The following is a 27,344-nucleotide window of genomic DNA, read 5'->3' on the forward strand; positions in this document are numbered from 1 at the left end:
TCGCCCAATATCACCCACGCATAGGTGGGGATATTGGGAGAAGATGCACTCGCTTGGCGACCTCGCCAAGCGAGCGGATCTTAACGTGTATGGCCACCTTAAGTCATTACATTAACCACCACACTATAGGGATTTTGCTTAATCTGACACTTTAGGCCAAATTTAAACATAATTGCACCCTAGTTATCACATGACTAGACTGGAAGTTGTTTTTTGTTTTTTTTCCCATGTGATTTTGCCAATTTGCCGGTTTGTCAGAGTTATCACCTTGTACTTAATGGTTTAGCTCTTGACTTGATACTTAAATACCCTATTTCCTGTCTGAAGTTAAACTGTCCATTTACTTAACACCTTTTAGTGATATAGATGTTTTATCACAGTGACCCAGGGATCCCTTGAGACTGCCCTGGGCTGGTCAGAGTCTGAACTTAGCAGTTATAATCACTGGAGATGCAGGCTTTCCTTGTCTTTTTTAAATAAGCTGTGGGTCTTTTGAGGTAAGTCTGAATGAGATTTGCACAGCTGCAGTTCACAGCTATTTCTTTTGGCAAAATTCTTCAAACTCTGCCTGGTTGGATTCCCAATCTGATTGATGCCGGGTGTTTGACTGGGACATTCTAAGACTTAAAGGGTTTAAACCACTGCAGTTTAGTTTGTTCTGTATGTTTTAGGGTGATTGTCCTGCAGGAAGGTGTACCTCCAATCCAGGCTCCAGTATCTTGCATTGCTATCTATTTGGTTTGATTTAACTTGCCTTCATTCCTGACTGGCTTCTCAGTCTCTGCTGACAAAACACAAACCCACTACTTAGTACCACCATCCTTCACCATAGGGAATGAAGCTGCTTTCAGAAATCACGGGGCCCCTCACAACAAAATGTTCTACCCCCATTCCTCCTCCAACGCCCTGCCCTGCCTTGCCCCCCCAGTGACCCCTCCCATCAGTACAAAGGACACACAGACATTGGTAGCCAGCCCAGGGCCCCCTAAACCATTGCTAGTCCTCCCCCAGTGTCCTCATACTATGGCCCACTCTCCGCTGCATACTGCTGTCCCTAGCGTCCTCCAGCTCCATCCCTAGCATCCTCCAGTGGCTCACCCTGCTCCCACCAGCATTTGCCTGCTTCTTCCGGCTGCATCCACTTGCAATGTCCCCCGGCTCCCTGCTGCATTCATTTTTTTTTTTTTAAACGTCTGCCCCGTGCTTACTGACTTCACACGTACACACAGGGTGTAATCAATCGAAATCCCCACTGGCCACCAATGACAGGGCCCAAATTCTTTAAAGGGGGCCTGAGCTTAAAAACTGTTTCACGGTCCCAACCCCCTTTGAAGCGGAGGATCATCCGGGCCTGGGACAACAGTCCCCCCCTGATGGTGGCCCTGATGGGGAATGTTTTCTCAGGATGATGAGCAGTGTCAGGTTTATACCTGCTCACCTATGCATAACTGCACATTGTATTTGTGACCATAGTTTTTTTTTTTTTCTTTAAACATTTTGTTTTTGTGATAGCAAATTCTTAATTTGTTTTGAGATTTATAATGATATAAAAACAAAGTGGTCTACCATGATGCCAATGGGAAGAGGATATTCTTAAATTTGGCATGTAGATATAGAATGTATTTTTATTCATAAACAGCAGCAACACAGGCATATAGTGCAACAGGAAATGGATATTTGCAGGGTGCACAAACAATAGAAAACCTCTTTGAAAAATGCAAAAAAATGCAAAAAAAAAAAAAAAAAACAACCCACATTTTAATAGAATACTTTCCACCATTTAAAATAAGGGAAAGATTTTTAAATAGTCATACTAGAAAGACATACAGTCATATGAAAAAGTTTGGAAACCCCCTCTCAGCCTGCATAATAATTGAATCCACTTTCAACAACAACAAAAAAAGATAACAGTGGTATGTCTTTCATTTCCAGGAACATCTGAATACTAGGGTGTTTTCTGAACAAAGATTTTTAGTGAAGCAGTATTTAGTTGTATGCAATTCAAATCAAATCAGAAAAACTGGCTGAGCAAAAATTTGGGTACCCTTATAATTTTGCTAATATGAGTGTAACTGCTCAATACTGATAACTGGCAACGCCAAATTGGTTGGATTAGCTCGTTAACCATTGAACTTCATAGGCGGGTGTGTCCAATCATGAGAAAAGGTGTTTAAGGTGGCCAATTGCAAGTTGTGCTTCTGTTTGACACTCCTCTGAAGAGTGACAGCATGGGATCCTCAAAGCAACTCTCAAAAGTTCTGAAAACAAAGATTGTTCAGTATCATGGTTTAGGGGAAGGTTACTAAAAGCTATCTCAGAGGTTCAAACAGTCCGTTTCATCTGTAAGGAATGTAATCAGGAAATGGAAGGCCACAGGCACAGTTGCTGTAAAAAACAGGTCTGGCAGGCCAAGAAAAATAGTGACATATGCGGAGGATTGTGAGAATGGCTGGGATGATTTGAAGCAGGCTGTCCATGCTCGACAGCCATCAAATGTAACTGAACTGGAGAGATTTTGTATGGACAAATGGTCGGATGGAGGCGTCTAGAGGCTGTTACATTTGCAAAAGGAGGCTCAACTAAGTATTGATGTAATCTCTGTTGGGGTGCCCAAATTTATGCACCTGTCTAATATTGTTATGATGCATATTGCATATTTTCTGTTAATCCAATAAACTTTGTCATTGCTGAAATACTACTGTTTCCATAACGCATGTTATATATTAGAATGAAGTTGCTACTTTGAAAGCTCAGCCAATGATAAACCAAATTTCAAAGAATTAAGGGGGGTTCCCAAATGACCGTATTACGTGAAAGGGTAAAAATATGTATACAGCAGGATAAGTACAAATACTTACAGTATACAACTGATAAACAGCATGTTGTACAATGTGCACATGTAATCTCTACCAAAATTATTTTATTTAAGCATAAAACTGCAAAGCACACCCCAAATATTTGATATGGAATATTCCTGTAGGTACATTTTTGCACCTTCTGCACGTTTGCTCTAATTTTCAACATTTTTTCACCAGGCCTGTCAAATGAGAGATAGATTGCTAACAATGGGAAATAAAATGCTTTCACTTTTAAGCTTTTAAGAAAGTGCTGTTTAGTGCTTGAGCATCTTTTCTTTGGGAACGAACCACTGGAGGTCACGATCTAGAAACTGGGGTTCCTTACCTTCATGTTTTACAGACAGATGAGAAGCTCAATGTTAATTTGGGCTCAGGTTGTAGGTGTGTCACCAGGATGTTACTCAACATACTTCCCCCTATTATGATTCAGAGTCAACAAATGATAAGGTTCACTAGATTGTTACATAAAGGTTGAGAAAAAAAAGATGTGTGATCTGTCAAGTTTTGTGCTATAATAAAATAATTTTGGTAGCGATGCGCACATATTATATAACATGCTGTTAATGTATTTGTATCTATCCTGCTGTTTGCCTGTTGTATACATATTTGTACCCTTCCACGTGATGATGCTTTCCTGTTGCACAGATTAAGCCCACGACTAAGTGTCCTTAGGACACTAAGCTCATGTTGCTGCTGTTTACAGATAACTGCTCCCTGAGCAGAGGGGCTGATGGTGCACCTGGACTGCTTTTCTTATTTGGTGTTTCTACACTTTGTTCTTTAAGTCCCCCTTTTTACATTTTTCTTTTTTTTCCTTCTTTAAAAATTGCAATGGTTACATTAGGCATTATGTGTGATCTTTCTATCACAACTGCAACATTTTTATTAAACTTGCCTCACCTAACTGTTTTGTGCATCAAACCATAAAATTATTTTCTACATCTATTGCTTCACATACATGCCTTTTGACAAATGGGCTTTGATATGGGTATTTTTTTAGCAGTGACTTCCTTCACACAGCTTTTTGAAATGCCCTGGTATTGGTTGCACCATTTTTTTTTCCATCTCGGCTGTGGATCTTTCCAATTTCTGTAGAGTTACCATTTGCCTTTTATGCCCTCTTAGTAGGTCTCAAAGCAAATAAGGGCAGTGCAGGCAGGATGTGTGACAGCAGGTGGGAGACGAAGTGGGGAGGAAATCCAAGGGCAGATGGGGAATGGAGCTGGGAGGAGGTTTTAAAAATGGAAAAAGGGGGCCTTTACATTCTCGGTGGTGGGATGGAATTTCTGGGAGATTAGTTGCAACTAATTTCCCTGTGTGCCACAGCCCTAAGTGCTTTATACAGTGGGTGTTGGCAGCGGGAACTGGCTGCATCTATATTCTCCCTTTACCTCATTCCAACCACCATTTCTTTTCAGTATTTCCTACTTCTCTTTCCTCATGCTCCCTTCTTTTTCTCTTCTGATATTTCTTTACTTCCTCTGTCTCATTTTGGTCAATATATTTTATAATCTCCAATTTGTTATGCCCTTACCTACTTTAACCTCACTTGACCTCACCTATTCCACTTTCTCTTCTGCTTTTGACTTTTTAGGCAATATTTCGCCAGCTTGGCCAGCAATAATCATACTTTCATTGCTATTCAGGGGGTATATTGTAAAAACCCTACTCCACTTTTTGTTTTTTCCCCCCACACATTTGCCTTTTATATTATGCTACTCTATCTCAACCCAACATCCACTGTATACCATTCTTCCTTTAATCATTGCAGCCCAATTCTTTTCTTCTGCATAGACCCCCACCTTTACCGTCTGATGTCCCATAACATCCAAAAATTTATTTAGAGCTTTGCCTTCAGTTAATACTAAGGTACCTTAAAAGTAGTATAAATAATGCTGTAATAATTGTAAATGTGATACCATGAAAGTATACTGTGATATGGGAAAGGAGTGCGCCAGCAGTAGTCATGAGGCCCATACTACTAAGCAGGACCCTCCCCTCCAATTATTTGCCCACTGGTCACACAGGGACCCTGCGTGGTAGGCCCCTGCCACCTACCAGCATATTTATTTTATTTTGTGCCCAAATAAAAGAAATATGCCCCTTAGCATATTAGCAGAATTTTTAATTGATTATATTTTTAAAGTTTTTTTCATTTCCATGAGATAAAACTATTACATTTTCATTATAGTTGGGCTTGGCGTGGTTTTGCTTGTGCCTGCAATTGTGTCAGGCGCAACGTCCCTATGTGAGAACAACAATGCTGGAATTCTGAGGGAAAAAAGCTGCATTTTGGAAAAACAGTGAGTTCCACAGTAAAATCGCAGTTAGCAAGGCCGCATTGAAAACAAAATGGGCCACACGTTTTTGAGTGGGTGACCCCCACTAGCAGCCCCATCTTGCTAATGTCTTTGTTGCTAGGGCCACTAGGATTTTATGAAATACTGGGGGTCAATATGTTATTAGTTATGGAAACAATGTTTGAGGTATCATTATTCTTGTGACTGACAAACTAACAATGTTAATAAAAAGAAACGGTATCAAGGGCATATTATTTCAATTTAGAAATGTTAAAAAACTTTCAATAAGCCTTTGCTTTATTTTTATAAATATAACCTGTTTAAAACGAGAAAACTATATGAACAGGGTCAAATCAAGGGTCACAGTTTAATGAATCTTAGTTATATATAACAAACGAGCGCACAAAAAGGTGGTACTCATGCGTACGACTGCGCACAAACAAGGCTTATAGGGAATTGTAGTTTTTACTTTCGCGCCTTTGCTACCGCCCTATACAGTTTCTGTTTCCTTATAATCAACAGCAGCGCCGATAAATCTTGCTTCCGAACGCAGAGGTTTCCGTTAGACCCGCCTCTGAGAGCGCATTGGCCTTTAGGCTTGTTGGAGCTGCGTGTCATTGGCTAAGAAGTGTCCGGCTTGCGGCCTGGATTTGTGCCTGTGCCTGTGGCTTCCGGCAGAGAGTGAGCGTTACCGGAGCGGATGCAAGAGTGAGGTAAATCCGGTTATTAATCGTGTCCTCCGGGAAAAGGAGTCAGCGCAACCTCACTGGCAGGGACAACAACTTTGTGTGAAACAAGTGTACAGTTCAGCGCTTACACAAGGAACAGACCAGAACTACATCATTTGTCATACTGCTGCATCGCTTGAGGTGCAGCTTCCGTGTGTAGAGCGACAAGGACAACATACAAGTTTGCTGACAACAGGTAGCATGTAGTGGCCCTGCATAAATAAAACAATTAAGAAGTATAAAATGTGGGGGGATGCAAATCTTCAGTTTAGGTGTGGAGTGCCCATTATGCAGACTAGTAGTTGCCCCAAAACCTACATTAGTAAGGGTTGTCATGGCATGGGCCGGACCTGGAGTTACTCTGCACATTGAGCTATGCATATCCAATGTGCCAGCTTATGAGTTATCTATTTCTAGGTGGTTAACTACTTGATAAGTTAGTGGTTAATGCTAACAAGGTTCATTGATTGAATTGTTTTATACCTACAAACATACAGGGTTAACTAGATTCTTAAGAAAAAAACGTGAAGTTTCTTGTTTACATGCCATACTTTGCTTCTGTTACCTTTTGTTAGAAGTGAGTCATGAAGGACCAAGAACTGGAGAATGGCACAGCCAAAGGGCCTTCCCCTACCTCATCAAGCCCCTCACTTCCTCCAGCCACAGATGAGAACGTGACTACACCTGGAGTTTGTCACCCTGCTACTGAAGGTTAGTAGTAGCATTTTTTTTATAGTGGGTGTCGGATTTTTTCAGTTCTGCCTTCCAGCATTGAAGATTCAACCTTTGGTCAAGACCTTCTTTAGTTCATTAAAGTTATCAGTCATTTAGACTATTCTCTCAAGCTCCACCCTGTAGCCTGATTTTTAAATAAGTGGTATATGTGTTTACAAAATAATAAAGTAAAAGAAAAGGAAAAGGGGAAACTAAAATGGAGGGAGGTAAAAGGGGAAACGAAAAGGTGCAATAGAAGGGAGAGAAAAGTACTTCACTAACAAATGCTGTTTATATACATGAGGGATACCATTCAACTAAGCATAACTCTTACTAGCCCTTTCCCAGGATAGCCACACCCAAAGAACAGTCACAGCTAGGTTGATGTTGTATGATGACCCATAGAATTCTCCAAGTTAGTAGTGTCCTTTAGATGATTAGTTTCCCAAATAATGGTATTAAAGGAACAGTAACGCCAAAAAATGAAAGGGTATAAAAGTAACTAAAATATAATGTGCTGCTGCCCTGCACTGGTAAAAGTTGTGTGTTTACTTCAGAAAGTCTACTATAATTTATATAAATAAGCTGCTGTGTAGCCATGGAGGCAGCCATTCAAAGGAGAAAAGGCACAGGCACATAGCAGTTAACAGATAAAACACTATTGTATTCTACAGAACTTATCTGTTATCTGCTATGAAACCTCTGCCTTTTCGCCTTTTTTCCAGCTTGAATGGCTGCCCCCGTGGCTACACAGCAGCTTATTATATAAATTATAGTAGTGTTACTGTAGCAAACACACCAGTTTTACCAGTGCAGGGCAACAGTGCATTATATTTTTATTACTTTAAAGCTCTTTCATTTTTTGGTGTTACTGTTCCTTTAAAGGTGTCATGTAGGTTACAGTGTTGTACAGACTGTGATTCTCATTCTTGAACTTTATTCCCATGGTCTAAAAACCTGTTCTACCACCTTGAGGGTATGAGCAAATTGCTATTCATTGCCTTTTCGCCCTGCTGGGCATCCTTTTGTTGTTGTTCCTTTGTTTACAGTTGTTGCCTTCACTTCATACTGGTCTGTGGGTCTCCTCCTTGTCCATCACAGGTGTATCTAATTCACACAACAGCGTTAGGAGATAGACTTAAAAAGTAACTGCATTTTATGATGTGATAGCCCTTGGTCAGCTGTTGCACTGTTCCATCTGTGTTTATATTATACACTACCCTGAGATCAGAGTCACTGTTAACGCCTTAGGGTTGTGACACACTGGAAGATTAGTCATGCGCGACTTATCTCCCCGCAATGCCATGCCACCGGCTAGAATGTAAATCGCCGGTGGGATGGCACTGCGGGGAGATTAGTCGCACCACAATAATGGAGATTTGTTACGGAGCAACTAATCTCCCCTTATGTCACAAACCTTACATGATTCATAAGTTCAGGAACAACTCTGATATGGAATATTACAAAGGCCCATATATTTCCATGTCAGACAGTCAGGTACTTGGCGCGGTCCCAGTGGTCAATCAGCCTGAGCTGATATGGGTCTAAAAGGGCAAGATAGTCAGATCTGACCCACCACACAGTGGGTTCAATAAGCAATTCTGAATTTGTGGCCTGATCTCTTTAGTGTGTACATATTTATGGCCAGGTTAGCGACTTTAACTTTAATAACTTGGAAACTTGCTAGGTGAATTTACAACACAGGTGTAGAATTAACTCCGATGTAGCAACAAGTCCTATCAGGTAGGACTTGTTTTCATTTGTTTCATTGCAGTTAACCTTTCAGAGGTATATAGTGCTTTATTAATATAGCTTACTGCTTCAGTGTAAAACTTCACCTGTATTGTGAATTCCTCTTAATTAATTCAAAATTGGTGTGAATTCTGCTTTACTTTTGGTTATTACTTTTTGGTTATTACTTTACTTGGTTATACTATCAATTTTACCGATTTAAAATCAGCTGATGTGTTGCCTGGTTGTCTTACAGTGGAAGGAGCAGCTGGTAATTCTGTTACTGTATGTGATGTGTCTGAAGAGTTAAGTAGGCAGCTGGAAGATATTCTTAGTACATATTGTGTTGATGACAAGCAAGAAGGAGCAGGAGACTCGGAGGAGACAGATAAGGGAGCCCAGGAGACACCAAAAAATGGTGATACTGAACTAGTAGTCCAAGAGGTTAATGGTGAGAAGGAGGAAATGCGGGTTTTAGAAGACAGTAGAACCATCAACGAGACTGAAAAAGATCAGAAACGAATGCAAGACAAAAAAAAGGCAAAGGGTCTGGGTAAGTTGAAACCTTTAAAGTCAAGTATGCCATACTTGCCATTACAATCCCTGACCTGAGGTATTGTTCAATATTGTTTTCCATTGTTACATAATGAGACCGTTTCAGGACCACCACAATGCGTCTGCCTCAAACAATGTGGAGAATTGTTAATCATGTCTAGTAGCTAAAGATTTCTATAGACTAGGTGTTTCCAATCCATTTCTCAGTGGGCCCAGGTTATGTCAGGCTGTCAGCTGTTTCACCCAAAATTTGTATTTGTAGTATTTTAATTGTCTCACATTTACTGCATATACTTGGCAGTATTATTTCCAAATGTGTCCTTAAATTATTGATGTTAATATTTTTACACATTTCATCATAGGATAATAATTTTACTAACCAGCTTGTATTAACTTAGTTGTATTTCTTGACTGTTACCCTTTTTCTACCTATAAGTGGCAATGTAGAGTGTTGTAATGTGTATATGCATTTGAGATTAGTTTTTTTTTTTTTAAACCCTTTACCATAAAATGGTAGTGTGTGTGTGTGTGTTCTAGTTATTTTGCTTGTAGCAATGTTTCCAGATTGCTGTTATGTTTAAATCTGACAGATCCCTCATGTTTTAGGAAAGGAGATCACATTATTAATGCAGACTCTGAACACACTCAGCACCCCAGAGGAAAAGCTGACTGCCCTGTGTAAGAAGTATGCAGAACTGGTGAGGGACCATAAGTGCAATGGTTATTGATGACGTGTTAATCTTTAAGCTTATTTATATTGTGAGTGGCTGATCATATTGTAAATGTAATTTTCTTTTGTTTCCCTCTACCCAAGTTGGAGGAGCACAGGACATCTCAGAAGCAAATGAGGATACTGCAAAAAAAACAGACCCAGCTTATTCAAGAAAAGGATCTACTTCGTAATGAGCACAGCAAGGCAATCCTGGCAAGAAGCAAGCTCGAAAGTTTGTGCAGAGAGCTACAGAGACACAACCGTACACTAAAGGCAAGTACTCTGACTACTAAGTTCCCACTTACACAGGAGCATGCTGTAAGTTGATTGTGTTATTGGCCCATGCCCAACTCTACTTCATCTACATAGTATGCTGAGATACTCCCTATATCATTGCTGTCAGTTGGTTGTTTTGACTTTGTTGTTTTGAAGCTCAAACCTAGCATTTCTGCTCAGCCTTTGTATCGCATGTATTTGCACCTGCACAGGAGGAAGGAGTACAGAGGGCTCGTGAGGAGGAAGAGAAACGCAAAGAAGTAACCTCCCATTTCCAAGTGACGCTCAATGACATCCAGTCACAGATGGAGCAGCACAATGAACGTAATGCTAAACTGCGTCAAGAGAATGTTGAGCTTGCTGATCGACTTAAGAAGCTTATCGAGCAATATGAGCTAAGAGAAGAGGTGAGGGGAGAGAGGATTGTTTTTATTTGATAAAACAAAGCAATGGAATAATGTGGAATTAGCCACCAGGGTTAGTGACACATCTATTGATGATTTGTTATGCTTTGAGCACTCACTTCTCTCACTACCAGGAGATCACATAACCCATTGGGTAAATTCCCTCCTTTCAGGAGGCATGGCAAGGCAAGACAGAATTCGTGAAGCTCATGTTCCCTTTTTACCCCAATAGCTCACCCCTTGTAACATAAAAAGTGGTAGAATTCAAAGCAGAGGGAAAATCAAGTTTTCAAAATAAATTTTAATTCATAACTATTTGGCATACCTAAAATGTGTATGTAGTGTAAAATAACTATGTACTTGTAATAAGAAGAATGAGCCAAGCGTATTTTAAGGAAAGACTGCACTATGTCTTTACTAGCAGTCTCTAATGTAACCATCTTCCATTTTCCGTATATTTATTTTTGTTCCCTCCAGCACATTGACAAAGTTTTCAAACATAAGGATCTTCAACAGCAACTGGTGGATGCGAAGCTTCAGCAAGCACAAGAAATGCTGAAAGAAGTGGAAGAGCGTCACCAGCGGGAAAAGGAGTTTGTAAGTTACTACAGTTGAATCGATTTTTATATTTTATGATATGTTGCCCAAATTTTTGACCATCTCATCATTAAATGATGAGTGAGTTTAAAGGGTAATGTTATAATAGCTGAAATGTGTGCTTCTGGTCTAGTAACTAATTGGAACCAATCCAGATATTTACCAGCAGACCAGTAACTGCTCCCTGAGCAAACATTTAAACATTATAATACCCCCTGAAATATTTATATAGGTCAGTGTTAATTTGACAAAAACATCATCCTACAATTCTTGTCTTGCTGCTGCACAAGTAATTCTTTCTTATCACATCCTGCCTACAGTATCCCCCCCCCCCCCCACCCCTTTATTAGCTATATTTTTTGTGGCAGGCTGACCTTTCATGACTTAAGGTGGCCATACTGAGGCAGATTTAAGCTGCTAAGTAGAGTCCTTTTAGAAGTATTAGGCAGCTTGTCCTGTTTATGGGGACCCCCAACGGGGCTACCCAACTGAAATCTGGCAAGGTGTCAATCAGGCAGGTTTGATTTTTCCATCAGATCGGGGACTGCGGTTTACTGATGCAGTCCTCCCTGACAGTTTCTCTCACCTTTCTTAGGAGACGTTGGTTCTCGGTTTATTTTGTGTCCACCTTAGGCTTAGGATAAAAGGGGAGTTATGTCTTACTCTGAAATCCTTTTCTTCACTTTGTACTGTCCATAGGAGACAGAACTTCCAGTTAGGGGTAGGAAGTCCTGTTAGTCCTGCACCTATAAACACTTTGTGGCAATATCCATTGCAATGATTCATTTGCCCTTTGCACACAAATTCAATAAGTAAAAAGCTGCATTAACTGATACCCTGTTTACAAAGAGAGTTGCATCCACTTTGGCAGTGAACATGATGATCTGCATCCATACCTTGCACTTTGTGCTCACTTCATAAACGAGCCCTAATGTTCATTCCACCCTGAAGTAGGGAGCAGGAAATGGAAATAACCCTGCCCAACTACCTTATCCTGTCCTGTACTTTGGTATTCAACATGTTGAGCTATAATATAGCACCAGAAGAGATTTCAGCCTAAACAAAAAGGGAAAAAAATTCACCTAGAAAGCCACACAATGACCTCATCATACGCTGGCAGTGGAATCAGGACAATAGGATTTTAAGCATGATGTATACAGGGGTATAGATAAGATAATTAAGCTTTTTGTTCTGCAGCACCCCAGTTTGAAATTCAAAATCTGTTACTAATGTCTTAATTACTGGTACAGTTAAATGACTAACTGATAGATGAACAGAAAGCTAAATTACAAAAATGTAATGAAAATAAAATTAAAATATAGATTTAGGTTTAATACACATTTGGTTGCTGGTGTCCGTAATGTATTTTATATTTCCGTCTGTAGGAAGCAGAACTGAAAGTCAAACCGTTTAAGCAGATCGGGAACCACAGGCAATACAAAATGTAGACTTAAGCTGTGTCACACTTACAAATTACATCATACTATATGTTTAATTTAAAGAGATTCTGTCAAGATTTTTATGGTGTACTTTTTATTTCCAAATTACGCTCTTTACATAGCAAATAATTCACTCTAACATTTAAAATGTTATTCTTAAACCAACATATGGATTTTGTTTGTTATAATATTGTTGTGTAGGTAGCCATCTCGGTGCATTGTGCCTAAAGGTGGCCATACACGTGGCGATCCGACGATGTTTCGTACGACCATCGGTCGCACGAAACATCGTAAGATCCGCCACACACCATTCAGGGCTGAATCGGCAGGTAAGGAGGTAGAAACAATAGGATTTCTACCTCCTTCTGCCGATTCAGCTCTGAAGGGAGAATTTTGGTCAGGCGCCTTCTATGGCGCCCGATCAAAATTTTCAAACTTGTCCGATCGGCGAGTCGTCCGATATCGGCAGCTTCCTGCGATATCGGTCGACTCGCCGACATGCCATACACGCACCGATTATCGTACGAAACGAGGTTTCGTACGATAATATCGGTGCGTGTATGGCCACCTTTAATCTGAGCTTTTAGAAAGAGAGCCAGCGCCACACATTAGAATTGCATAACCTATTGTTTCACCTACTCCATTTAACTGGAGGAGTCCCAAGCCAGACTTGGATTTCTTACTAATGAGTGAAATCTACCTGGAGCTGCTATCTTACTACCTTCCCATTGTTCTGGAGTGATACCACTCCAACTTGCAGCTCAGCAGTAAAAGTGTGACTGAAGTTTATTGGACACCCTGGGAAATGAAGAATATGGCTATCCCCATGTAAAATTTCAAAATTAAATATAAAAAAAATCTGTACTTTAAAAAAAAACAAAAAAAAAAAAAACAGATTTCAATGCAGGATTCTGCTGGAGAAGTGTTAATAACTGATGCGTTTTGAAATAAAACATGTTTTCCCATGACAGTATTCCTTTAAGGTTAGCCACCGTATTAAGGTAAGAGGTAAGAATGCAAAGCAAAAAGGGAAACTGACAGACAAAAGGTCAGTTATCTGCCCACTGAACAACTCTCTAAAGAACCTTGTGTCACAACAGCAATAACAGAAGGTATTGAAATGTTTAAATCAAAAACAGTAATTATAAAATACATTTACTTTTAAAGCAACATGTTATCATACCCCATTCTTTTTCCTCCTAGTACCCTCTTCTTTTATGATGATAAAATATTCGTGGGTTAGCTATTTCTTGATGCTGCTTCCATGCTTTTAAAGTATATAGTCTCCAGTTTGTCCTGTTATTGCCGATGGTCAGTTAAACTTTTACAAAGCTACATTAGTAATATTTACTTAATATTTTCAGGTACCATGGCATGTTTTGTGTTGGTCTCATTGCAGTCAGAGATTAGAATACGGTCTGATTTTTATCTCCTACAGCTGTTGAAAGAGGCAGTCGAATCCCAGCGCATGTGTGAACTAATGAAACAGCAAGAGACCCACCTCAAACAACAGGTTGTACACTACACTCCCCCCCCACAACCATAAAAGCAGCGCCATGGCAGAATTCAGAATGCTGGGGACCTGGGGTATTCTGGATAAGGGGTCTTTCCATAATTTGGATCTCCATACTTCAAGTCGACTAAAAACTCAATAAAACATTAATTAAACCCCAATAGGATTGCTTTGCATCCAATAAGGATTAATTATATCCTAGTTGAGATCAAAAGGTACTGTTTTATTATTACAGAGAAAAGAAATCAATTTTAAAAATCTGAATTATTTGATTGAATGACGGATCCCATACCTGTATTTATTTGTGAACAAAATCTTCCCATATTAGACTTCCTCACTCAAGTAAAAAATGTTAACCTTTTATAGGCCATTAAACCTGATAAAAATTCTCTTGTCCTTTAGTTAGCACTGTATACAGAGAAGTTTGAGGAGTTTCAAAACACCTTGTCTAAAAGCAATGAGGTTTTCACCACTTTTAAACAAGAAATGGAAAAGGTAAGGATTAAATAATGAATAATTTTACTGCTCATTGCAGAAAATGTAGTAAATAGCTGTTGGATCATTAAAGCATTTATTTTAATTTTTATTTCTTGCAGCTTAAGGATACTGGCACATGGAACACGTTGAGTGCTGCAGTTTTTAAGTAGTCCAAAAACACAAAGCCAAAGTATTCAAAACTACATACAGACTTACATTGAAATTGTCTGACTGATAATTTTATGGGAAACTACTGCAGTTCTTCAACAAGCAATTTCATAGCTTGTCTGTGGTGTGGTGGTGGTGGTTTTGGACTACTCTAGGCACCTAGTGCCATTATCCTAAGAGAAGTTCCTTAAAACAAATTTAAAAGTAACATTGAATTAATGTAGTCTTCCTTTATTCTCATAATGTATCCAGATGACAAAGAAGATTAAGAAGCTGGAAAAAGAGACAACCATGTATAGGTCCCGATGGGAGAGCAGTAACAAAGCATTGCTTGTCATGGCAGAAGAGGTAAGAGAATGCATGCATGGATGGATGGAAGGAATGGAAATAACACAGGACTCCACATTTTATAGGAAGCAATATATATTCACCGAGGCCCTTTTGGGGACCTAAAACTTTCTGGAAATCAGCACAGAACTTGGAACACTGTAAAAGGAAAGACAAAATAACTGGTATCAAAAACCTAACACAACTCAATTAACCAGCGATCGGCAAAGGCCAGGATGGGTGGCAAACCTCAGTCAAATATGCAAAAAAACGAAATAAAGTATATATGAGGGCTTAGGCAGATTGTAAGATAGAAACCAGTCTGGGCAATGATACACTACTGGTGTAAACCTTTTTAACCAAAACAATGTGGCAAAATCATGGAAGCTTGGCAGAGAACTGGAGTGTAAACGAAATTGAAATTTAAATATAAAACTTATTGCTATCTCATGCAGCCCACATTTAATGATTCTTTTATTTATTTATTTTTTCCAAATTTGTACTTGTACTTTTAGAAAGGTAAGGGGGGGGGGGTGGAATAAATACGTTTTTTTTATTATGAGACTGCCTGCATTATTATTAATCATGGCATAAACAGATAAACAGAAATATACATGTGTGAAACAATTAGCTTTATGTCTAACAGGGTGTCTCAGAGATGATGCATTTGTTTGGAATTGCTTCCAAGTGTTACAAGTCACAGTGCAATCTCCATCCAGGGAAGAAGCACACCAAAAATCTGGCACATTTTTGTGGCACAAAAATCTCTATGCAATAAATGTGTTAAAGGCAATTGCCGGTATTTTGATGTGCTTTTTCCCTGGATGAAGGTCTATGGGGTTTGGCTTGAAGCAGCCTTGGAATTGAATGCACCCTATGGAATTATGTAAGTGGTGTGTCGAAGTATGAGTTTCTGGTATTATAAGTGATTCCATAAACAATGTTGCCTTTGTCCAGTAACCCAAATCAACCAGCCAACCGTTTTTAATACTTAAATTCACTTAAAACATGCAAACTTTTGCTCACAGCTCTACATCCTATAACCCCCTCTTACCTTTCTAAAGTAATCCCATAGAACATGGTCAACTGTACTTGGCATATAAGTATGTAGTTGTAGATTCCTTGCAAAAGAGTTCAGATCCCTGACCAATTCTGTCTTGACTGAATAACAAATCCTTCGCTGAAATGTTCTACACTGGGACAGTTTACTTTAGCCCCTGTGAAACTGCAGCACCTTTCACAGCAATTAATCTTTCAGGATCAGTATGTATTGCTTTGTGTGTTGTTAGGGAGTGATATTGGCTCAACCACTAAATTTTAAACCATTAGGCGGGGGTGCAATGAGGTTGTGACCACGAAATACATAGAAACAACAACAAGAGATCCTCTGCACTCACCCATTATCAATATATAGGACATTAAGACATTCGGTGCATTTAAGCTACTAAGAAATGCCCTTCCCTTTAAGCAAAACAGGGATTGTTTGTCCATATATTGCAATATACTTCAAGCTGGCCAACTGCGTCAGTCATCCCTTTTGACCAGTTCCTACACTGACTTATGCGATTCATTAAGAATTCTACTGCTTCAATATACATTTAGCCAAGGGGCTAAGTTTTACCTGCAACTTTCTTGCTTTCAAGGTTAAAACCCCCTAATGGTTTAAAATTTAGTGGTTGAGCACAACTTTCCCTTTTTTTGCTATAGCTTATACAGGAGCAGTGGCCAGCTCCTTGTTGTAGCTCCCACCCTTCCCAGCTGCAGTCAGGTGATCCCAGTGGAGCCAATAAAAGGGCAACCATATGGGGGTTTTACGTGACGTGTATAGTACACAAAACTTGTGTACTATACACGTCACGTAAGTTTTTTTCACTTCTTTGTTTGATTTTTCCCGCCATACACAGTATTTATGTGTGTTTCTCCTTCGCTGCTACAACTTTGACAAAGGCTGGTGTAACAGCCGAAACGTTAGTTCACTCCTCTGGCAATAAAAAAAAGATTTTTTGTTTTGTATAAGTCCTGTGTGTGCGACTTCCGTGATTTTTTCCTTGCACATTTCTTTCTGAACTTTGCACCCAGGCAACGTTAACTATCGGTTTCGTGAGTGCCGGCAGACTCCATTTTGTTTTATATATATATATATATATATATATATATATATATATATATATATATATATATATATATATATATATATATATATATATATATATATATATATATATATATATATATATATATATATTTATAAAATTTGTCTGGGCAACATCTTCTCATATAAGTAAGCTTGTAAAGTGGAATGGCCTTTTTTATCAATTGTTCCCATGAATGTATTGATGGCCCGCCACTGGATTTCCAGTCGATTGCAATTGTTTTCTTTGCATACATACATAGTATTGACAATAATGTTCTTTGTGCCCCTCTTGGTAATATCTCCTCTACTTGGTTAAGCAGTATGATTTTTTCTTTGTAAGTAGTTTAGTTAAGTCATCTTATCCTTATTGCTAATGACCCTGTCAAAAGCAGTGTCTAAAATATCCTCCCATTGTTCTGGGGGATGTCACTCTGCCATTTCATATACAGTCTATTCAGGGATGTGCTAATAACTTGTAATAATTGTGCATAGAAGTTTGAGAGGGGTTTTTTAAAGGTTTCCTTGTGAGTCCTTATTTCTGTTTGTTTTGGGGTTGTATCAGTTGGCATATGCCCAAAGTGGGCTTCCGCAGCATGCCTCAGAGAATTTTTGTTTAAGTTCTTGATAGGTAAGTAGAGTACCATTTACCATGACATCTGCCAAGTATTTGATATTGTTGGGGCCTGGGATAAAAACTGTTTGCTGTTTGCCATGCTCTCACCTTTTTTGTATACTTGGTGCCCCTGTATAAGAGGTTTTTAAGTTCCTCCAGTGAGCCTATTTTTTGGGCTTCCAGGATAGTTGCTGCATTAGTTAAGGTGGGTACTGTGCAGTTTCCTGCTACTGTAAGTTGTGCTGCCAGATAATATAAAAATAGATTTGGAGCCACTAGCCCACCTTGTTTTGTAGGGAGTTGTAAAGTTGTAAGGGCTATTCTTGGGGGTGAGTGGTTCCAGTATAATGTAATCATTAGACTTTTGAGTTTGGCAAAGATGGATTTATGTAGCACAGTTGGGGCTTGTCTAAAAATGTAGGTCAGTTTGGGAAGAATTACCATCTTGAATAGATTTATACGTCCTATTAGTGACAAGGGTAGATTTGCCCATAGTTCAGTTTTTTTCCCTATTAGCTTATGGACTGGGTGTATATTGAGTTCCTCAAATTTATTTAGGTTAGCGTGTATCCAAATTCCTAGATATTTAAAGGACTCGACCCATTGTAGACCTTTAGTCTGAGTGGGAGCGTCTGGTGGTCGAGGGTCTATTGGGAAAAGCACTGATTTTTCCCAGTTGATTTTAAGGCCAGAGTAGTTAGATCGTGCAATAGAACTGGTACTACAGGTAATCAATTCCCACACTGAGTTGGGTAAGTAAATGAGGGTGTCATCTGCGTACATTGAGATGATTTCTTTATTGGGACCCGGTTCAGACCCTCTATGCCGTTTTGGGCTTTTATGCGACAGGCCATGGGTTCCATAGCAAGTGCAAATAGAAGTGGGGAGAGGGGACATCCCTGCCTAGTGCCCCTGCTTATAGTGAGGGGTGTGGATAACTTGGTGTTAGTTCTTACTTTGGCTACTGGGAGTTGATAAAGCGCTTTTACCCAGCTGATATATATTGGGTGTATTCTGCCCCTTTTTATTGTAGCCCATAAGTATTCCCATTCCACTGAATCAAAGGCCTTCATGTTGTCTAAGGAGGCTACCAGTCTGCTAGCTGGGTTGTCATATTTTATTCATATTTTTGTAAACAGCCTTCTAATATTAGAAGCCTGTTTGATCAGGGGAAATTATCTTAGAGAGATTTTGAGCAATTCTAGTGGCTAAGATTTTAGCATCTGCATTGATAAGCGAGATTGGCCTGTAGGATGAGCAATCAAGGGGGTCCTTGCCTGGTTTTAAAATTAAGACAATAAGGGTCTCCATCATTGAGTTGGGTAGAGGTTTCCCTTCCTTTACTCCGTTATATAACTTCACTAGTAGTGGTTCAAGTAGTTTGGTGTGCTGTTTGTACCATTCCATTGGTATACCGTCTGTACCTGGAGTTTTGCAATTCTGGGAAGCTCCAATGGCCGCTTCTACTTCAGCTATTGTTATTTCTGTAGCTAGGTATTGAGAGGTTTGTATATCTAGTTTAGGGATATCTATGTCTCTTAAGAAGTCTTGTATCTCGGTAGGTGAGACTTGCAATTTAGAGGTATATAGATCTGAGTAAAATTCTGTAAATCTACTATTTATTTCCTCTGGGGAAGAGGTTATTACCCCGTTGGACAGCTTAATCGCCGGAATAAGCATGGTAGTAGAGTTGTCTTTGGACAGGAGTGCTAACAGTTTCCCATTTTTGTCTCCTTGTTCAAAGACTTTTGCTTTTTGGTATAACGTGTTTTTTTTTCTTTCTTCCAAATTTACTTGAGGTTGTTCTAGTCAGGTGATGCTTGTGCAACTCAACAGAACCGCTAATGAGCTGAGATCAGGGCTGGATTAAAACATCTATTTTATTAACTATAATAATGCATATGTGTGTAAGTTGGCTTGTACTTTGTTTTTCAGAAAACCTTGCGTGACAAAGAGCAAGAGGCTTTGCAAGCCAAGATCCAGAAACTTGAGAAGCTTTGTCGAGCTTTACAGACAGAGCGCAATGACTTGAACAAGAAGGTTCAGGACCTGTGTAAATCCTTAGAGGCCACTCCAGGTCAACATGTCACACAAGAGGAATCCAGCAGCTGCATAGGCCTTCCACTTGGGGAGAATGCAGAACTAAGTAACAGTGGAGCCTGCGGGCAGCAAAATGCCCCTTCATCGCCCGTTCTTCCCAGCACTGCAGCTGAATGATTCAGATGTGGCAAAATGAAATTGGGTGAAAATCCACTCTCCTTTTATAAAATTGCTTCCACTTTTATACCTCCTGTGCACACTCAGACCATCACCCTTCTCTTGCAGTGTTAGGGGTGTTGTGTGTGCAGTTCCTGCAGAGAATGAAGAAGTAAAAGGACATATATATATATATTTTTTTTTTTGTTTTACAGCTTCTTAAAGGTCTGTTATTTACTTTTGTATCTTACTATGTTTTACAGAGAAACATACTGCTAAGATAGGATGAGCAGAAGTAAAGAGATCTGAATTGTTACTACACTATTAAAGGAAAATTACCATGTTAAGTCCTGTATGGTATATTTACCTTTTAACACAAGGAACCTAGTTTTGCATACATACATATTATTTCAACAGCTTGTTTCTCTCCATTAGTTTGCACTGTTGTTGCCTTACTAATTTGGCCAGCAAATGTTAAGTGGGAGCATGTGTAAGGGGACGTGATGTAATAGTGCAGCACATATTTATTCTAAGTAAGCACGCCGACATCATGACCTTGTTCTCCCCAACAAACTGAATGATGCTGCTTTTTAATAGATAATATTCATTCTGCTTCTTTATCAACTGATACTCATTCCCAGTTTTTTCTTCTGTTTTATAAATGTAAGCCTCGTACAATACTGTAAGTCTACTATGCATTAAATTTCTTTCTGATTATCATTTTCTTTTCTTTACATCAGTGTAAAATAGAATTTGTATCTCTGTGGTAGTTGCTTAATTTGGTTTGATGTCTGCCCAATTGTTAACTGATAGAATCATTTGCTGATCCATCACAATTGCCATTTTGCTGTTCAGTGTATCAAATTTTTTTTTTTTTTTGCCACTGTAAACCATTCTAGATGCCCCTACCTATTATATACCTTCAATTAATTATTTTCATACATCCCACATCTTCTTTGTTCATTATTCAGCCTTCCCTTAGCAAATGTTTTTGTTGCACCGAGGAGATTAGTATGTTTCCTTTTTTATTTAATTTGGCTGTAAATAACTTTAAAAATTCATATTCACATACACATAGTCAGGGCCACCATTAGAAATAATAATGGGGCACCATACTACTTAGAATGTGATCTGTAGAAGGACGCCCTTCTTAACTGTTGGCCTCCGGTAAAGAAAAAAAAATTAACCTATAGTGCAGGCTTTACTGTGCCCTTGATCTGCTTTAGCCTTAGCAATAGCCATTAACCTGACATACACCAGTGAACTCCCAAACTTGCCAATTCCTGCTGCAATGCATTATTATACTGCTGCATGATTTGAACCTCTGCTAAGGAAAGGCAGAGATAAAGCTCACAAAACGCATACTTCCCTGTGAGCACTTTCCCATGAGCCCTTTATACTTCTTGCTTCCTCTGCAAACTTATTCTTCTCATATATGACAACCATATACTTAGCATTGTTGTATAATGCATTATTGTTTGCTGGATGTGCCTTCCAAACATATATTATAACACATTTGCACACTTGCTGCTTTTCTGTGTGTTTAACCATTTGTTACAAAGACTGGTATAAGGAAGCCGCATTTTTCATAGGAATCACTACTACAATTATCCCTTCACTTGATGTTGCTTTAACCATTGATACAAATGTATTACAGGGATCTGCACACTTTGACAATAGCCTGCAGCTGACCTTATCATTTGTGAATGATAACACAGTTAAAGGAACAGTAACACCAAAAAATGAAAGTGTATAAAAGTAGCTAAAATATAATGTACTGCTGCTCTGCACTGGTAAAAGTTGTGTGTTTACTTCAGAAAGTCGTCTATAATTTATATAAATAAGCTGCTATGTAGCCATGGAGGCAGCCATTCAAAGGAGAAAAGGCACAGGCACATAGCAGATAACAGATAAAACACTATTGTATTCTACAGAACTTAACTGTTATCTGCTATGTAACCTGTGCCTTTTCTCCTTTTTTCCAGCTTGAATGGCTGCCCCCGTGGCTACACAGCAGCTTATTATATAAATTATAGTAGTGTTACTGTAGCAAACACACCAGTTTTACCAGTGCAGGGCAACAGTGCATTATATTTTTATTACTTTAAAGCTCTTTCATTTTATAGTGTTACTGTTCCTTTAACACCTCTGCACAATGGATGTACTGTATTGGGGTATTTAGAGTTTAGACGCTGACATTCCCTGAAACTTAAGTACCAAAGAGACTGTCCTGCTCTGTGTGTGATACAGGGAGACTGGTTTATGTCAGTATACTCAATGAGAAAATAAGGACTTGTTTATTAATAATTATATGTACCAACACCAATAAATCCTTAAAGCTTTTTTCCATTTGTTTAGTGATCTTTGTTTAGATGCAAAGGTACTCAGATTAAACCTTAGATCTGTATGTAGAGAAAAAATGTGCAAGTACTCCATTTTGTTCTCAGTTTAGTTAATTTACATGAAGGAAAAAGCTTTGTCTTTTTGCACACAAAATACATTCTTTATAAGATTAGTGTATATCAAGTCAAATGATGTACAGAAGATTACTGGACAGTAATCACAGGCAATTCTCCCCAACCAACACAACTGAGCCACAGGCCAGAAGCTTCTTCACAAATCCGAGTTTTAAGATATAGCTATCTAACAAAACATACCCAGGCTTATATGTCAATGAAAATAAATTTTATTTGAACCAATATTTTGGGCTCCTTGGAGGCTTTCCTTGGGTACAGGTGCACACAAATATTTTCCTGCCCTGTGCTTTTTTTTTTTTTGATGGTTATGAAAGTGCATTCAGTATCTCAGACCACTAATGTCACTGAACTTCTCTGCTCCCAAAGATTTCATCTCCTGGTACAAGACATCCTCAATAGTAAAAAATCTGGCTTGGGCAGTTATCCCCAACCAGTGGCTTGCTCACCAGCCCCTTGGATGTTGCTCCCAGTGGCCTCAAAGTTGGTGCCCATTTTTGAATCTCTGACTTGAAGGCAAGTTTTGGAGGCATAAAGACCATGTGTACTGCTAAACAGAGCTTCTAGTAGTTTTCCATCTACATTAGGCTACTAATTATTGGTCATCTACTAGGAAAGTTTTTGTGCTTGTGTTGCTCCCCAGCATTTTTTTCATTGAAATGTTACTCACGGGTAAAAAAGGTAGGGGATCCCTGATCTAAGTCATAGTATATCCTGTATATCTGTATGTTTGTTGCTGTCCAGTTGATTTGACTTATTACTACAGATATTTGTGGGTTAGAATCTGGTGTGGGTTAAGGTTTTGAGGGTTATGGTCAGATACAGGTTGTTTTCCTGACCCTCAAATCACTTGCACTGCCCTGACAGGTTACAATTTAAGTATCAGCAGCAGAGACTTCTGCAGATGCAGATTTGTGCTTCTGCATTTGGAAATGGCTTTGACTGAATCCAGGTAGAGAGGTATGTGATTTTTGAGGAATATATAAAAGTTTTAAAGAATTAAAAAACATGAAATTAGTACCCAGTAGTTGTATAACAGCACTGTTGATCTCTTTCCATAAAGTGGCCCGGTTAGCTGACATGTTTGCAGGCTGAATCAAAATTATGATTCCCGTGTAGCCCATGAGTGGGCTGTAATTTAAAGTACAAGCTTAATGATTTTGTCCTCATATTAAATTCTTGTCCAACGAAATAACACCAGGATGTCCTGGACCTGGGCTGACATGGTACAGATTTGGGTACCACATAAGGGCAGAGTTTGGGTGGATCAAGATTTATGCTTTGGTGCAATGTACAATTTAAAGGAAAAGAAATACTAACAATTTATTCTATTCTAAAAAAATCTATTCTACCCTGCTCCAATAATTGCCCTATCCTGCACACCATTTATTATTTTGAATGCTTTATTAGAAAATACCTGATAAAACTTGGCTTCCAGTCATTTGAAATAGGGCGATACAGAAGAAGCAGAATCCACTATGCCAGTGCTGTCCAACTGGCGACCCCCCTCTGTGTGGCCCCCCACCTGTCTGGCTGCTTTGATGGCTTACTCTTGTGTAAGCTTTAAATGGTATCAGTACTGATTAACTGGCCCCCTGCATGGTTCTCACCTCAGATTCAGGCTGTAATCAGGCTGTATTGTTTAAATATGTAATCCCCTGTGTTGTTCACACCTTTTAATCTCTGCATTGTTCACCCCCTGCAGTGTTCACAGCTCAGGCTCAGGCTGTAATCACCCCCATTGTTCCACTGTTCACACCTCAGGAGCAGTAGAAACCCACAAATAATCCCTGCACACTACAAAAAGAACATATACTGAGGTGGTACTGCAATTAAAAAGTTTTTTTATTGTATAGTTATTGTGCAGACTGTAGGAGCAGTGCCAGCATTGTGTCACTGTAGGCTGCCTGTGTGTGCCATACACACAGGCATCATAGGGCAAGCAGAGTATGGCACACACAGGCAGGGTAGAGAAGGCAGAGTATGGCACACACAGGCAGAGTATGGCACACACAGGCAGAGTATGGCACACACAGGCCAAGAATGGCAAACACAGTGAAAGTATGGCACACGCAGGCAGGGTAGGGAAGGCAGAGTATGGCACACACAGGCAGGGCACACACAGGCAGAGTATGGCACACACAGGCAGGGTAGGGTAGGGCAGGCAGAGTATGGCACACACAGGCCAAGTATAGCACAAACTAGCCAAGTATGGCACACAGGCAGGGTAGGGAAGGCAGAGTCTGGCACACACAGGCAGGGTAGGGAAGGCAGAGTCTGGCACACGCAGGCAGGGTAGGGCAGGCAGAGTATGGCAGGTTTTTGCTGTACTACAACCATTAATATGGGTATGGTCATGTGATAACATGGGTGTGGTTTCAAGTGGGTGCGGTTTCAAAAAGGGGAGTGGTCAAAACTGGCTTCCATTATCGGCCCTCCACCACGTAGGTCGGAAAAATTCCGGCCCTCGGTACAACAGAAGTTGGACAGCACTGCACTATGCGATGATTGATTGATCGATCCTAGCCTGACTCCTTCCTATACAGAAGGAAGGCTAGGAGGAGAAGTCGATCCTCGCATAGTGGATTCTTCCCTGCATCACTGTATTGCCCTATTTCAAATGACCAGAAGCCAAGTTTTAGCAGGTATTTTCTAATAAAGCATTCAAAATAATAAATGGTGTGCGGGATAGGGAAATTATTGGAGCAGGGTAGAATAGATTTTTTTACTTAAAACATTTTAGTGTTACTTTTCCTTTAAATAAAATATTTGGGGCACATTCTATTTAGTTGGCAGGGGCACAAACCCTTAGGGGGCCCAAATGTGCAGTGGGATAATAGCCTGGGCTAGCTAAGGGGTGGGCCCTTCCAACTAAGTAGTAGTATGCCTTGCTTTGAATGTGGTCCTAACACAAATCTTAATTTAGGAGGGCTGTAGGTATTAGCATGGTAATGATAGTAAAACAGCAAATGTACTGAGCTTGAATGAACTTGTGTGTGTGTGTGTGTGTGTGGTGGGGGGAGGGGGGCTGTTGCTTGGTCATTTTTAACAAAATAGATTCTGAATAATGTCACCAAAGACTCAAAATATGGCATCCTGATGGCTGATAAACCCATCCAGGTGTAAGGGGTCATCGGTTAACCTGAATAACTTTTCTTAAAGGAGGTTTCAATTTGTTTGATTGGCTTAGTGCACTTTTCCATCCACACATGGTACCATACTTTGGCCCACAGGTCAAATCACACAGAATAACTAACCAATGAGTTTCCAGTTATAGTTTGTTAGCTTCTTAAAAGAAATCTATATATTTTTTTACCCAGACAGATACAAAGTAAGTGCTGGATAACATATACCCACTGGAACTAGCACAACACAGACAGCAGGTATAAAAAGAAGGGATTGTATCACACTTCCTGAAGGCAACCAAACTCTTCTGAGGAAGAGTGGCTTTTCTCCCAAAATTGTTGAGCTTTTTTTGCTTCTAATAAATACTATGTACTTATACCTATATACACCCTAGTGCTGCTGTTCTTTTTAATGTATGTGCCTTCCTGTCTGACTCCCCCCTGCCCACCCCTTACTAACCTGTGTCAGTCTTCAACAGTCAACAGGGCTTGAAGTTAAGCAATAGAATAGCAGCACTAGAGTTAATGTAGACATAGCGACACATTCCTATTCAAACTATTCCTTTCATTCACTAACTAGAAGTATCATTCTTCCCCAGTACACTTACTAACTTTCTTTGCTCAAGTTAAAAATGTAATTTACATCTCTGTTGTTTTTATTTCTTTTGCTTTACTAAACCTGGCAGGACAACTTGTGTCAGATGGATGCAATAATTAAAATAATGAAATATGGGACATCTGGGTGGGGTTGAAAACCACATTCACTTTGTAGCTACACCTCCTTGATTACATTGCCTGTGAAACACACCCCTTTTAAATCACATTTGATAATGTTTACAGGTTTCCACTTCCCAAATTCTCACGGTGGCCATGGGTCTGAGATCTAGTGGGTGACTTCAAGACTGGACTGGGTTTCAAAATAGGCTGTGGCATTTGAAGTGCAGACAGGCCCAAACAGCCCCACCACCAGCCAACTAGTGACTGTCTATGGTATCTTATAGCAGCCCCTCTGGCTTTTGCCATAATCCAGATACTGCCAGTCCAGGCCTAGGTAACTTACAGTCTTACCTCTTGTGAGCTTTCTGCTGGAAACTGGGAAACATTTGACAGCTGATCTGACGCTGCAGGCAGCCAGCTGAAAATCATGACGGGATATTATTATTATTAACATTTATTTATAAAGAGCCAACATATTCTGCAGCGCTGTACAATAAGTGGGTTTCATACACTGGACATACAGAGTAACATATAAAGCAATCAATAAGCGATACAAGAGGTGAAGAGAGCCCTGCCCAAAAGAGCTTGCAATCTACAAAGTATGCGATTAAATAGTGAATAGTGTACTCCCTATTGTAAAATATAAGGGTATTAGTGAACCTGCTTTGTTTTTTTCCACAGGAGATTTTGATCAGATTTTGTGGGTCGGATTTTATCTTATTTTGTTATGTAACAGCACGCAGCACCATGCAACACCACCAGATTCTACAAAATCTGACCTCTATAGGCTGTAATGTAACATCAGATAGGATAAAGTTGGATGGTGTGTTTTCTTCCTGCACCCACATCTGACAATCAATGTATTTCAATGAGAAAAAAAACTCTGTCAGACAGAATCAGAGATTATGTCATCAGCTGAACACTCAGCACCCAGCACTTCCTTCAGACAGGCATGTCATGTAGCAAGTCTTTAATGTAGTTTACACATCAGATTTTTCCATCAGTCCCATTATATTTTGACCTATGTGACTACATGGGACTTGTATGCTTTTGTTATTTGGACACTACCTGACAAAATCTCCTGTAGAGTTTAGCCCTTAGCATTTGAGGGCAGTGATGCATTATAGGATTATAATTGTTTTATAAAGGTAGGACTAGTAATACACAAAAACTTGTAGGTTGTTGCAAGACTAAAGTTTGTCTTTTATTTTTATTAACATATTAGTATAGCGTTCTTAACACATAATGCTAGTGCATTTGAGAAGCTGCGAGATACGGAATGAACG

General features: G+C 39.5%; 1 protein-coding gene across 3 annotated transcripts; it reads left to right on the top strand.

Annotated features, from left to right (window-relative positions):
- The first annotated feature begins 5,648 nt into the window (after positions 1 to 5,648).
- Positions 5,649 to 20,601, top strand: txlna (taxilin alpha). Of its 3 annotated transcripts, none has more exons than XM_012956572.3 (11): positions 5,649 to 6,082; positions 6,462 to 6,597; positions 8,588 to 8,884; positions 9,493 to 9,584; positions 9,701 to 9,871; positions 10,087 to 10,281; positions 10,756 to 10,875; positions 13,753 to 13,827; positions 14,230 to 14,322; positions 14,725 to 14,820; positions 19,482 to 20,601. In XM_012956572.3, exons 2-11 carry the CDS (start codon positions 6,471 to 6,473, stop codon positions 19,761 to 19,763), a joined length of 1,548 nt encoding a protein of 515 aa, XP_012812026.2. In that variant the 5' UTR covers positions 5,649 to 6,082; positions 6,462 to 6,470; the 3' UTR covers positions 19,764 to 20,601.
- Positions 20,602 to 27,344: the final 6,743 nt, after the last annotated feature.

The sequence above is a fragment of the Xenopus tropicalis genome, chromosome 2 (genome assembly GCF_000004195.4).
Source record: "Xenopus tropicalis strain Nigerian chromosome 2, UCB_Xtro_10.0, whole genome shotgun sequence".
Classification (NCBI taxonomy): domain Eukaryota; kingdom Metazoa; phylum Chordata; class Amphibia; order Anura; family Pipidae; genus Xenopus; species Xenopus tropicalis.

Coding starts and splice junctions, on each gene's coding strand:
- txlna (XM_012956572.3), top strand. CDS start 6,471: ATGAAGGACCAAGAACTGGAGAATGGCACAGCCAAAGGGCCTTCCCCT. Junction 6,598..8,587: donor TTGTCACCCTGCTACTGAAG/GTTAGTAGTAGC, acceptor GTTGTCTTACAG/TGGAAGGAGCAGCTGGTAAT. Junction 9,585..9,700: donor GTAAGAAGTATGCAGAACTG/GTGAGGGACCAT, acceptor CCTCTACCCAAG/TTGGAGGAGCACAGGACATC.